Source organism: Panicum virgatum, chromosome 5K (genome assembly GCF_016808335.1).
Source record: "Panicum virgatum strain AP13 chromosome 5K, P.virgatum_v5, whole genome shotgun sequence".
In the NCBI taxonomy this organism is placed as follows: domain Eukaryota; kingdom Viridiplantae; phylum Streptophyta; class Magnoliopsida; order Poales; family Poaceae; genus Panicum; species Panicum virgatum.
Genome location: NC_053140.1, coordinates 61,305,049 through 61,319,372, shown reverse-complemented (window position 1 = coordinate 61,319,372; position 14,324 = coordinate 61,305,049). Strand labels below are relative to the sequence as shown.

The window sequence follows — 14,324 nt, the reverse complement described above, 5'->3', positions numbered from 1 at the left end:
GTGGTATAGCAAGGAAGGGAGATATCCATCTTGTCACCACTAAGGACCGAGTTGGTGTGTCATCTCACCTAACTCCACTATCGTGCAAACCACTCGACCGTTGAATGGGCAACGCCTTAGCATAAACCCCACTAGTTAGTCTGATAGCCATTAGGAGACCTGAGAGCAATGGGTGATCAAGGAGAAGGTATTAGCTCTTTGTGACTTATGGCCCGGTTAAAACCTCTGTGATAGGTCAATGACCCCTTGGTGGATTTCGTGATGGCTAGTCAGGTCTAGCTACGGTGGGTAATGGCTTTGCTGGGATCTGCACCGACACTAAGGTGATCGAGTTGCGGTACCCCGCTTGTGGGTAAAGTTGCACACCTCTGCAGAGTTAAAATCTATTCGAATTGCCGTGCCCACGGTACTGGGCGAGTTACGGTGTGGTCACATAACTAGTATTTAATTTGGGATGGGTTGGCGTGAGTTGTTTTGGAAAAATGTCCGGCAGTTGTGCCGTGTGCTACGGCGGATGAGGAGTCCGGTAGGAGCTTAAAACTTGGATCCTGTGTGGATCAACCCCTTGTGTTACTCGGTACAGGAAAACTAGTTTTTGGAAATGCTTGCTTTCAAATGAACCCATGCATAAATCCAGCTTTCCGCAAAAGTAAACCCTAACCTTATCCTTGAATTACCCTGTGCATTATATTATGTTTATTCCCCCTTCCGTGGGTGTGGTTGGACTTGCTGAGTACGTTTGTGCTCACCCTATTCTTAATTTTTACAGAGGAAGACCCAGACTTCATTCCCGAGGACGTCGAATAGGGTACCGTCCTGCGCCCAACCTTGCCTGTGGATTAGGGTCACCCGCAGGAGATCCCGCATGGCGCAAGACTCTGATGACCCCCTTTTTATAGTTAATATCGTTGTGTGGGTGTGGGTTGTAATCCTCGCGATAGTGGCGCTTCTCTGCCCATTACCGCATAGAGTTGTACGGTGATGAACCATCTGATCTAATAAATGTTTCATCAGCCTCATGTAACTGATGTTGGTATCGCATTTAAGTCTTCTCTTGTGATGGGACGCTTCAGCAACGGTGCCGAGCGAGCAGAGAAGTCTGGCGTGCAAGCCAATCGTCGATAGAGGAGAGCATTTCAATGGTTTTGTTCTCCCTACGTCAAGGGGACAGGAGGTGATGTTTTGACAATTGTGCGAAATCTGTTGGAGCTTTTTTTTCGAAATAAATCACTCAAACGATAGTTTTTTGGTAGTGTATGAGGAATCTGATGTTGGAGATGCTCTTATTCCTCCTGCGAGCCATTCATCCGGCACCACCAACTGCCGCGTCACGCTCTTGGACAACTACTGCGTCACGGTTACTTGGGTAGATCCGGTCAGTCTTTGCTTTCTTGTCCGGGTAATCTGCGTGTGGAGGCTGTTAGGCGCGCAGCCGCGGTCGCTTGCAGTTATTGCTCACGCCACTAGCGTCCAAAAATCAAGAGAAACGGTCCCCCGCTTCTCTCTGGACTGCAGCCTCGCCTTCCTGGAGAAGAAGGCTGCTCTATTGCTTTGCCTCCCTACATACTTGGCCACCAATAGAAATGCAAGAGATCAAAATCACACTTTTTTACCACACATAAAGAGCGAAAATGCACATTTTTTTCGCTTAGTAAAGCATACTAATACGTTATAATTTTCCCAGTCGACTAATAACGAAATCAAATAAGAATCTAGATAAAAAAAAGGAAAAGAGGGTACTTGTGGCTCCGCCCTATTGCTATCCACTTTTTATCCTCAGCTGCTAGCTACCAGCAAGAGTACTGGGCAAAGAGATGCAGTCACATGAATGCCCCAACCAAGTCCTGTCACTGTCCATTGTTTGGTGTGAATTTATGCGGCGTGCGCTTGTTACTTGTATGTTAGAGAATTGGGTAATTGGTCTGTGGGACATCCTCAAATGGTGATTTTGTGCCGCGCACACTCCATACTTTGAATTTGTGCACATCACACTGTGATTCTATATTTTTGTCTCCAACACACCGCAGCACATAAAAAGACTTATTTGCCCTTGCAAAAATCAGGCCCACCGTCAGCTCTCTCCCTCCCCTCCTTCCTCCTTTCCCTCCCCGTACCTCTCTCTCCCTGTCCTCCCTCTGCCTGCCTCCACCGCGCACGCACCGGCAGCGGCGCTCGCTCCCTCCCCCGACGCCGCTCCTCCCTCCCTGGTCCCCCTCCCTCCCTCCCCGGCCCTCCCTCTCTTTGGCTCTTCGCGGGGCCGGCGCCTCCCCTGCTCCGTTCGCCGGGCGCTGCCGGGAGCTCGCCCTCTCCACCACGGAGGACGGCGCGCGCGGACGGCCCGGCTCGAGCTCGACGGCGGGCGCCGCGGCGGCCATGGCCCGCGGCCCTCCTCCCCGGCGCGGTCGCCCCCGAACCCCGGCGTTCCTCCCCATGCCGGCCTTCCTCGTCCTTGCGGGCCGGAACAGCAGCAGCGCATGTGCGGGAGGGGGGAGGAGGAGCAGGGGCGCCATCCCTCCGTCGCGGTGCGGCAGGCGGTCTCCGGCGTTGCGCCCTCAGGCAGCAGCGGCGGCGGCACGTCGAGGCGGTGGGACGGAGCAGCGACGCCCGTCTTGCTCCGGCAAGCAGGGGCGCCGGCGGTGGAGCTCCCTCCGCGCTGCGGCTCGCCCGCCCTCTGCCTCTCCTCACATCGCCGGGCCGCGGCGCGTGGCGAGCAAGGCCGGCGCGGGCGCAGCGTCGCGGCGAGCAGGGCTGGGCGGCGGTGGTGCGGCGGAGCGCGCGGCTTCGGGGTGAGCCGGGGAGAGTTGACGGGTGGGCCCGGTTTTTCAAGGGCAAAGAAGTCTTTTTATGTGCTGTGGTGTGTTAGAGACAAAAATATAGAATCATAGTGTGCTGTGCACAAATTCGAAGTATGGAGTGTGCGTGGCACAAAATCATCATTTGAGGATATCCCAGAGACCAATTACCCGAATTGGGTAATTGCGATAATATTCTGGCCCCGTTTGGCCGGGCTCCGCCGAGGGCAGCTCCAGCTTCATGCTACAGTAAATCAGACTATAGCGTTATTATTTAGCACTGTTTTATACTGTAGTATGGAGCCGGCACGTTATTTAAGATCGAAAATGAACTGCGAAGGTAGTAAAACTGCCAGAGCCCGTTTTTCTGGCTCCGCGGGCTCCGCCTCCGCCTCGCTACAGTACTGCTACACTACATGGAGCCGGAGCCGGTGAAGCCCTACAAAGAGGCCCTCCAATCAGCTGTTCTGTCCTTGACGATCAAGTACATCAGATAGACGCGACCGATCGATGATAAAGCCTCTGATCGAAACGTCTGGATAATTAATTTAGCTCATACAAGGGGATATCTTCCGGTCCAACCAACTTCCTAACCCTAGTTGAATTCTGTGCAAGTAACAGGAAGATCCACTGGGTAGTTAGTTATTCCATCCGTCTAAAAAAATAAAGTATTCTAGTATTCAAAATTTATCCCAAAAATAAGACTATATTATCCTATTTAAAAAGTGTATATGAATTGAATAATCAAATTTTGTCAAATATAGATAATAAATAGAGGTAAATATAATTATGTTAGATTCTTATTAATTTGCCTTGAAATTTTTAAGATGAATTTTTTTTAGGACGGAGGGAGAGTAGCTGGTAAACCAAACCTGAACATATGCATGTGCCGCTGATGACGCGGATCGGAGCACGGGCGTCACAAAAGTGGATGTGGATCGGACAGAAAGAAGAAGCTGCTCTATGGAGCCGGTGCACGTTTAGCATGATGCTGGCTCATGGGAAGCAAAAGCTGACGGAGGCAGGCGCATATATGTCATCCGCGATTCGCGTCCGTGGGCCGGCCGGCGAGTTTACCGCTAGAAAAGCTTTGAATAAATTCTCTTAATGCTATTGAAAACTTAACTCATCCTTTGAGGGGATGTTTTTTTGTGTCTATGACATGTGGGTCCAATGAGGAGATGAGTTAAATTTTCTATGGTATTGAGGGAATTTGCTCAAAAGCTTTACTCCCTCCGTCCCACAAAGACCGTTCGTTTAGAAAATTTTAGATATATTACTAATAGTGGAAAATGGCCATGTTATCCCTAATTAACTATAGCAGTTAAGATTGAAGATCGCGCTGTTTTATTTGATTCCCTAAGTCCTCAGAAAATGCAAATGCATTCGAATCAGAAAAGTATTATCTTGATTGGCTCTATACCCTTCTCAATGTAATTATTTATTGGTATTTGATACTGCTTTAATTAGATGGATGTTACTACAATCTAGACAAACAGTATTTGTGAGACAAAATTTGAAGGGTAATGAACGGTCTTTGTGGAATGGAGGGAGTATTTAATTATTGTGTCACGCTTGGAATGGGGCTCGCCATTTTGTCGCATTCGATTCGAAGGCTGCCGAGGTCTCTCTCCCGTCTCTGAACGATCGATAGATCGCGATCCGCTGCCTGCCTACTTTAATTTGGCGACTCTAGTCGGCTTCCTTGCTCATTCCTTTCCTAGTGGCTTGAGCGTGTGAAACACTGCATAGCGTGGCACAGCAGCAATGCCCAGCCGCCGCTTGACCTTTTCCACCGGATGCCGGGGACCAGATCTACTTGCTGCTTCTGCTTGGACCTCTCAAAGGCCGGCCGCCATTTTCGTTCGATGGCATTCAAGCTAGCTAGCTTTGCTGCTCTTTTTCGCTGCCCTGCCCTGCTTTAATTTAACTTGTACTATTAGTACGAGCTGTACAATGTGGGCGCCCCGACGCGTCGCTTTGCGGCTCGCATGCATTCACATGCACGCATGCATGCTCATTGTTGGTTGGTTCTTGTGAGGAGCATGAGCTTAGCTGCTGCTGCTTCGAGTGAGAAGAAAAGGAGGCTGCTGCACCTGCATGGTGGACTCCAGATCGTCTGCCTGTCGTCGTCGTTTGGCCGCCGGTTAGATACAGATAGGTCGCCTTCTTCATATCTGTTCCAGCCGCCGCAAGTTGGATTCAGACGGGCCACACGCACGTTTCTAGCTAGCTAGTATTCTCTTTTGGCTTTGATTTTGGGTTTGGCCCCGGATCGGAGGAGGGGGGCCCTCATCATACCGATGCATGCATCAAGCAAGTGTTGCTATCCCGTTCATTTATTGGGTGTGCAGCTCAGCTGCCAAGTGAAACGTGCACAATTGTAGTACTATACGCATTGCGTGCTAAAGATTGTTAGTTGTTACAATCAACAGCGTATACGAACCGGCCGGCCGTGTGGTACAAACTAACAGCTAGCTGCGCGTGAATTTTCTGGGACGCGTGATGGCGATCGAGTGGACCAGGTAAGGCCGGCCCCACTGACAGCGACAAGGAGTAATTTCTCGTCAGCCTCTATCTCTCTCTGATTTTGGTGTGCGTGGACTCCTTCCGATCCGCCGCTGCGCCACGTGACCTGAGTACCTGACCGACAAGCAAGCAAGCAAAGCACCAGCCCTCTCGATAGGCACATGCATGCGGCCCGGGGTGATCGGAAGGAGACGGACAAGACCACTCTAGCTACCACCAGATACGTACAAAACTAGGTGCATGCAGCACTACGTACCAAGCGAATCGATCAGAATACCCCCTCTCCCCCCTCCTAATCTTACATGGCGTTTGGTTCGGCCTTTCTAGTCACGACTCGAAAAATTTAAACATGTTAACGATATCATCATGAGCATCATTAAGGCATAAAGAAGCTTCATGTGAATGTGTGCTTTGTTTTGAATTTAATTTGGTGTATGTATGAATATGTGCTTGTTAAGAAAGTTTAAATTTTGATATGCAACTTGGCTCAAAAAATTTTTATTTAAATACTAGATTTCAAATGTTGATTTAAAAATATTTTTTCAGGATTTTATGATCTTTGAACAGAGCTACAAAATTCTAGGAAATTTCAAATACAGTCTCTTTGTTCTTTTTGCCGTGACCAAGTTACAAAAGTTTTTCGAGTGATTCTTGTGGCATTATGTTCTTGGTGATTTTATCTATCTCTAGTAAAAATTTGGTGAATTTTCAAGCTCGGGAACACCTTTGTTTCGAATTTCAAATTTGATTTGTTTCTTTTCCTCGTCCGGGCCCACCTATCATCCTCACCGTCTCCTCCCTGCTCTACCTCGGCGAGCCGCGCACGAATCGTGGCGCGCCGCACGTCGCCACCTGTAACATCCCGAAAACTCACTAATTTAAATCGTGCACTAAAACTATTTTGCTTAGTCGTTGAGCTCGACTCCCCCTTAAACCCTGAACCCTAGCCCTAGATTTTCACCCGAACAACCCGACACCTGAATTCAATTCACGTCCCATCTCTTTCCATCCAACGCGACGCGTCGTGACCGGCCGCCGCGAATCCCGCCCCCTCTTTTTCCCTCTCTCCTTTTTCCTCCCTGGCCGCGTGCCATCCCCCGTGGCGCGCACTCGCGTGGCGACACCACGCGTGGCCGACCGCGGCCGCAGTCGCCGCTGGCGCGCACCGCCCCCCTCTCCTTTTTCCCTTTCCCTCCCATTTTCTTTTCCTTTATTTCTTTTCCCTTTTCTTTTTCCCCTTTTCCCTTTTTCCTCTTTTCTTTCTTTTCCTCCCTTCTTTCTCTCCTTCCTCCCTCCCCTGTCGCGCGCCCAGCCGCGCCGCCCGCCTCCCAAGCCCCGGCCCGCCTGCCCGCGCGCGCCCATCCTCCCCGCGCGCGCGACACCGGCCGCCTCCTGCTCCGCCCGGCCTACGGCTCGCGCTCACCCGCGCGTCGCCCAGGCTTGCCCGTGAGCCCGGGCACGCGCACGCGGAGCCCGGCGCGCCGAGCCACGACGGCCTCGCCGCACCAAGCTGCCTGCCCGCGCCCGGCCGACTCCACGGGCCTGTGGCCCACGTGCTCGCCCCGCGCGCTCGCTGCGCCCCGCCATCACCGCCGCGCCGCCCGACGCTCCGCGTGCAGAGCCACGCCGCGACGCTCGCCGGCCCGCACACGCGCCGCAGGCCCTCGCTGCTCGCGCCGTCGGGTCCCGCTCACCTGCGCCCCCACGGGCCCCGCGCTTGCCCCGCCACTGCCCCGCTCCGCTCGGCGCCGCTCACGCGCACGCTCGCCCACCGCCGCCGCTTGAACCGCCACTGGCGCCCTGCTCCGCTACTGCTCCACGTGCGGCGCCCCGCCACCATCACTGCCACCTCCCTGTGCGCGCACAGCGCCGCCTGGGTCGCCCGCCGCTGGCCCGAGGTGTCATGTCGCCGCTGTGCCGAATTGCCGCCCGCGCCGCCGTGTCGCGACGCCATTAAGGCGTTCCGCACTGCTCGCCGGCCGACCTCACCGCCACGACCCCCGCACCGCCTTAGCTCAGCTATAAAAGGCCCCCCCGAGCTCCACGGCCACCCACACCACCTCACCACCGACCCTAGCCTCCCCTCTTGACCCACAGCGCCGCCGCCGCCGCCATTTCTGCCCGCCGCCGCCGGTTCACGTCGCCCCGCTCCCTCGCCGCGCCCCGAGCCGAGGTGAGCTGGGGAATCACTCCCCCACGCACCCGAGCCTCTTTTCCCCTCCTCTCCGCCCTCCCCGAGGCCCAGGGCCGCCGGAATCGGCGCCCTAGGCCACCTCCCCTGTTCTGCGGGATGGAGGAAGGGGAAGGAAAGGGCATTTAGCCCAAAAGCCCCTCCCCTTTCCTTTATTTCTTAAAGAAACCCCCCGCCCTTTTAGCCTTTTTGCAGAAACACCCCCACCCCTGATATATTTGCAAATAAACCCTCTTCCAGTATAAACTTAATTTCAAATAGACCCCTGATCTCTCCAGATTAACCCAAAAGCTTCCAAAAATTACAAGCAGACCCCTGCCTACTCAAGATTATTCACAACCAGGTCCCTGGCCCCTTAACCAACCCACGAACCTTTATAAAACCTATCATCTCATGTACCAAATGAACTCTGATAGGCCCGAAATTTTACCACGCCTTTCTTAACCTAGTTCTGGTCATGATGTTAAGAGACCACATGGCAACATTACTCCGTACTCCATATTTTATGTGTTCCCGATTCGAGCTCAACGATAAAACTTTTATTTCTATGCCTTGATTGTGTGCTTGTCTGTTTGCGTCGTAGATCGCGGTGTGAACGAAGGAGAGCCCGCTAACGAGCAGTGCTGCGAGCCAGGGAATGAGGATCAGTTCCACGACCCCGAGCCCGAAGGACAGGACTTCCCCGAAGGCTACGAAGACGGCAAGTTCAATCCCATCCTTTGATGTATGTTTCTGTCCTAGTTTTTATAAATAAAACCCAATGGCCTGCTTTATAAAATTGCATATGTTTTGCTTGCATGAAAACACGGTTGGATAGCCACCCCCCTTGATTTGTGATAACCTTTCCTTGACCACCTAGATTAATGTCTGATTTTGCGTGGATGTTAATCGATACTAGAACGCTTAGGACTTTACTCAGAATACTATTTATATTGAAAATGTGTGCGTATGGGATGGGATAAATGTGGTGTTTTTGAAAAGAGAGTTTAGACGGGATGGATGGCATTTCTACGGATTTGCTATTTGGTGTGCTCGTGCCATTGAGGCAGGGCAGAGAAGGGAGATATCCATCTTGTCGTGTCTAAGGACCGAGTTGGTGTGTCATCTCACCTAACTCTACTATCGTGCAAGCCACTCGACCGTTGAATGGGCAACGGCGTAGCATAAATCCCACTAGTTGGTATGATAGCCATCAGGAGGGCTGAGAGCAACGGGCGACTAAGGAGAAGGGATATGTACAGTGTGACTTGTACCCCGGTTACACCTCAGAGTTGGGTCGATGACCCCTTGGTGAATCCCGTGATGGCTAGTTAGGCTTAGCTAAGGTGGGTAATGGCTATGTTGGGATCTACACCGACACGACGGTGTTCGAGTTGTGGTATCCTACTTGTGGGGAAAGTTGCACACCTCTGCAGAGTTAAGAATCTATTCGAATAGTCCGTGCCCACGGTATTGGGCGAGTTACGGTGTGGTCACATAACTAGTGCTTAATCGGGATGGGCTGGTGTGAGTTGTTTTGGAATTGTGTCCGGCAGTTGTGCCGTGTGCTACAACGGACGGGGAGTCCGGTAGCAGTTAAAAACTTGAACTCCGTATTACTACAAAAACTGATTTTCTAAAAAGGTTTTCTGTTAAATGAACCCCCGCTTAAAGTATAGTTTTTCTGTGAATTAAACCGTACCCTTATCCTTGATTTACCTATGCATATTATTCTGATATAACCCCCCTCCGTGGGTGTGGTTGGACTTGCTGAGTACGTTTGTACTCACCCCACTCTTACTTTTTACAGAAGAAGACCCAGACTTCGTGCCAGACGACGCTGAGTAAGGTTATCGCTCTACACCCAACCTTGCCTGTGGTACCGGCCCCGTCGAGATGCCTCCGCTGTCGCAATACTCTGAGCCCGTGCTAGACCCCATGTGGTTTGCGGTCTGGTGTTATGTTGTAGCTTGGTTAATTATTATCATTATCTGTATCGAGTGTCCTCCAAGGTTTGTACGGTTTTGAACCATCTGATGTAATAAATGTGGCACCAGCCTCCTTGGACTGGTGTTTTGTATCACATTTAAGTCTTTTCTTATGAGGGGACGCTTCAGGTGGTATCAGAGCCGTAGGTTGGCCGTAGGACGTGACCCTAGGAGCGGAACCCGTTTTCAGACCCTTTACCTTAGGACTTTTCTATCCATAAACCTTTCTTGACGCAAACACTTACCTTTGGTTCTTTGCCCTGTTCCAGATGGCTGACAATGGATGGATTGGCGGAATCTGTCACGCAGAGCCCGGCCTTCCAAAGTTGTTGATACTCAGCCTGGAACGCATTGGAGTTGTGGATCCGCCAGAGTTTCTTTATCGAGAGTACGACTCCAAGGGCACTCTTCGGTGTGACCTGATGATCTTCATAGCAAGAAGCACCCGCTACCCTGATGTGGACCCTTGGTTTATCTCCACCACTGGATTCCGTTTCCCGGATACCTATCGGAAAGCCGCCCGTAAAGCCCTGCGACGGCTCCGAATGATCTACAAACATCACCTTCAGCGGACTCCTATGGGATTCTTTCCGCCAACTGAAGGAAGAGGACGCACCTGGATCGCCCGGATGAGAGGACTCGGAAAGGAAGAAGAAGACCTGGAAGATACAGTATCCCACCTATCCATCTATCTCACCGGCCTGGATGAGCTCTACCGCGAGCAAGCAGCACAACTGAAGCAACAAGTCCACAGAGCGGAAAAGGCAACACAGGAGCTGGATGAACAACGGACAAGAACCGTACACGCCGAGTATTCCCTAGCTGCCCTCCAAGTCCAAATGGATGAAAAAGAGGCAGAACTGGAAGAGCAAAAGGCAAGAGCCACACGCGCCGAGGATTCGCTAGCCGCTCTCCAAGCTCGGATGCAGAGGTACGAGGCTCGCTGGGGAATAGGTGGATGGATAGAGGAAGACGAAGAAGAAGAACCCGTAGAGACTCACTGGGATGTAGGCACTCAGACCGAAGAAGAAGAGCCCGAGGAAACCCATTGGGATAAGGGTACTCAGACCGATGACACCATAGAACAGTGCCTTCCACTGAAGAAGCGCCCCATCCGGAGTAAGGAAGAATCCCCATGATACGAGTAGCACCCTAGCTTGGACCGTGTCCTAATAATCGTGTACCATGAAGTTTGTACCCCACCGTGTTGTAATAAATATCGTCTACTCCCTTGATGTACCCCAAATATTGGTGCAAGATCTTTACCCTATCTTTGTTTTCAGATGGCTGAGGAAGGAAGGACCCAGGGCGACTGCCAAGCTGCACCTGGCTTTCCCAGCCTATTGATCAACGCCCTATCTTTTTCTTTTTCTTTGTTTTCTTTTTCCTTTTTCCTCTTTTCTTTTTCCCCCTCTCCCATTCTCTCCTTCCTCCCTCTCCCCTGCCGTGCGCCACGTACGCGCGCCTCCCCCTGGGCCGTGCCCACACGCGCGCGCGCCGCCGCTGCCGCCCTCTGCTCGCGCCGCCCGAGCCGTTCGCCGCGCAGAACCCGGCCGCCCCACGCGCTCCACGCGCGCGCGTCCACGCGCTCCGCGTGGTCGCACCGCCCGCCGCGCCACTCGTCGCTGCACTGCTCCGCTGCAGCGCCAGTGCACGCGTTCGCCGGCAGCGTTGCGGCCTCGCGGCTCGTGCCTCTCTGCTCGACGCCGGCCCGCTCCACGTGCCTGCGCGCCTGCCCAAACCGTCGCGTCGGCTGGAACCGCCGAGAATCGCGCCGCCACCGCGTCACGACACCGCACCGGGCCCCTACTGCCATTAAAACCGGCCGCGACGCTCGCCGGCCGCCGCCACCGCCACGCCCCTCCTCCACCACCTCATCCCGCCTATAAAAGGCCTCCTCGCACAGCCCGCAAGCACCACAAACCACCGCCGCCGCCCTAGCTCCTCCCCTGCTTCCCCAACGCCGCCGCGTCGAGCTACACCGCCGGCCTCCGCCTGCGCCCGTGGAGCTGCCGCCACAAGGCACCTCGCCCCAAGGTGAGGACAGGGTTGGAACCCCCTCGTCCCCCTCTCTTATGCCCCTGCTTCCGGCCGCCGCCAGGCCTTGCGGCGCCGCCACCCCACCAGCCAGGGCCGGCCCCTCCTCCTTTTCCCCTCCGTCCCGACCGTCGCGAGCTCCCAGGGCCGCCGGCCCCAAGGCCGCTGGCGCTCTGCGCCTCCCTCCTCTGCTCTACGCGTGAGGAGGAAGAAGGGGGGCACATTTGCGCAAAACTCCCTCCCCTCTATTCTATTTGTTTAAGAACCCTTCCACCCTTTGGCCTTTTGCAAATTAAGCCCTATCCTTTATTATATTTACAAATAAACCCTCCACTATATAAACTTATTTATAAATGAAACCCTAACCTTTTCCAGAATGACCCAAACATTCCCTAGAATTCTAACCAGGTCCTTTCACTAATTACAAACAAGTCTCTGGACCCTTGTTTAGACCCTAAACACCTCGTTAACTTATCATTTCATGCGCCAAACGATCTCTGATCGACCCGAACCTTTACCACGCCATTCCTAACATAGTTCTGGCTATGCCATTAGGAAATCGCCTAAAAACATTACTCCTATCTCCATATCTTAATTGTTTCTGATTCGAGCTCAACGATAAAACTTTTGTTCCTTTTTCAAGATTGTGTGTTTGTTTGCACGCATCGTAGATCACAGTGTGAACGAGAGAGAACCTGTCGACGAATAGTACTGCGAGCAAGCGAACGAGGACCAGTTCCGCGACCCCGAACCCGAAGGACAGTACCTCGAGCAGGACTTCCCGGAAGGCTTTGAAGATGGCAAGTTCAATCCTACCCTTTGATGAATGTTTTGTCCTAGTTTTTACAAACACAACCTATTGGCCTATTTTTATAAAATTGCATATGTTTTGCCTGCTGAAAACATGATTGGATAGCCACCTCTTGATTTGTTATAATCATTCTTTGACCACCTAGATTAATGTCTGAACGTGTTGGACGTTAATTGCTGCTAGAACGATTAGGACCTTAAACTCGGTACAACTTGTTTTATAAAAAGAAATCGTGTGAGTATGTGTGGGTAGGGTAAATGTGGAATTTTCGAAAGATGAGTTTAGACGGGATGGATGGCATTTCTATGTGATTTGCCGATGGTGAGCTCGTGCCTGCGTGGTAGAGCAAGGAAGGGAGATATCCATCTTGTCACCACTAAGGACCGAGTTGGTGTGTCGTCTCACCTAACTCCACCATCGTGCAAACCACTCGACCGTTGAATGGGCAACGGCTTATCATAAACCCCACTAGTTAGTCTGATAGCCATCAGGAGAGCTATGAGCAACGGGTGATCAAGGAGAAGGGATTAGCTCTATGTGACTTATGCCCCGGTTAAAACCTCTGTTATAGGTCAATGACCCCTTGGTGCATCCCATGATGGCTAGTCAGGTCTAGCTAAGGTGGGTAATGACTTTGTTGGGATCTGCACCGACACTATGATGATCGAGCTGTGGTACCCCGCTTGTGGATAAAGTTGCACATCTCTGCAGAGTTAAAAATCTATTCAAATAGCCGTGCCCACGGTACTAGGCGAGTTACGGTGTGGTCACACAACTAGTGTTTATTTTGGGATGGGTTGGCGTGAGTTGTTTTGGGAATGTGTCCGGCAGTTGTGCCGTGTGCTACGGCGGATGAGGAGTCCGGTAGCAACTTAAATTTGGGTCCTGTGTGGGCCAACATTATGTGTTATTCGTCACAAAGAAAACTTGCTTTGAAAATCCTTTCTTTCAAATGAACCCATGCATAAAAGTTTGCTTTCCGCAAGTTAAACCCCAGCCTTATCCTTGATGTAACTGATGCATTATATTCTGTTTATACCCACACCGTGGGTGTGGTTGGACTTGCTGAGTACGTTTGTACTCACCACATTCTTAATTTTTATAGAGGAAGATCCAGACATCGTTCCCGAAGACGTCGAGTAGAGGTTCCGTCCTGCACCCAACCTTGCCTATGGATTAGGGTCACCCGCATGAGGTTCCGCATGGCGCAAGACTCTGACGACCCCCTCTTCCTAGTTAATATCATCGTGTGGGTGTTAGTTGTTATCCTCGCGATAGTGGCGCTTCACTGCCCACTTCCGCGTAGAGGTGTACGGTGATGTACCATCTGATGTGATAAAAAGTATTATCAGCCTCCTGGGACTGATAATGTATCACTTTTAGGTCTTCTCATATGAGGGGACGCTTCATCGCGCCGCCCCGCCCACAGTCATTCCCTGCCGTCCTGGTCGCCGGTGTGGTTCGCCACCTCCACCTCATCGCCATGCGCCCTCGCCCTGGCCCGCTCCGGCCCTGCCTCAGCCGCGCCGCCGTCCATCGGAACCGCCGCGTCGTGCCGCGCCCACGCCACGGTCAAGGCTCTGCTTTGCCTTGACCCAGCCCGAGTGGGTCGCTGCCCTGTGGGCCCCCCCTGTCGGCCTATGGGCCGGCTCTGCGGGGTGCATCTAGCGTTTTCAAGCGTGTTTCTTTGAGCAGCAATATTGCAAAATGCGTAGAAATTCATGTATAGCTCCGAAAAATATGAAACTTATTTTGTTGGTTTCCTCTATCTTAGATCTAGTCATAGAAAAATATTGTTTTGCATGTTACTTTGTTGTAGATTTATCTATATTTTTATCTTACAAAAGTGAATAAAATTCTTAGTTATTTGTATATTGCTTCAAAAATGCCGAATCAAATTTTTCTAGACTCCTTGTGAAGTGTATTTTATAGTAGTGTAACTTTGTCATATGTTTCCCTGCTGTTTGTTAAGGTTTTAGTGTGTTTTCATATGCTCT

At 52.0% G+C, this 14,324-nt stretch overlaps 1 protein-coding gene across 1 annotated transcript; it reads left to right on the top strand.

The window, feature by feature from the left end:
- The first annotated feature begins 5,297 nt into the window (after positions 1 to 5,297).
- Positions 5,298 to 7,411, top strand: LOC120710331 (serine/arginine repetitive matrix protein 1-like). Its single transcript, XM_039995957.1, has 2 exons — positions 5,298 to 5,317; positions 6,634 to 7,411. Exons 1-2 carry the CDS (start codon positions 5,298 to 5,300, stop codon positions 7,409 to 7,411), a joined length of 798 nt encoding a protein of 265 aa, XP_039851891.1.
- The last annotated feature ends 6,913 nt before the right edge of the window (positions 7,412 to 14,324 follow it).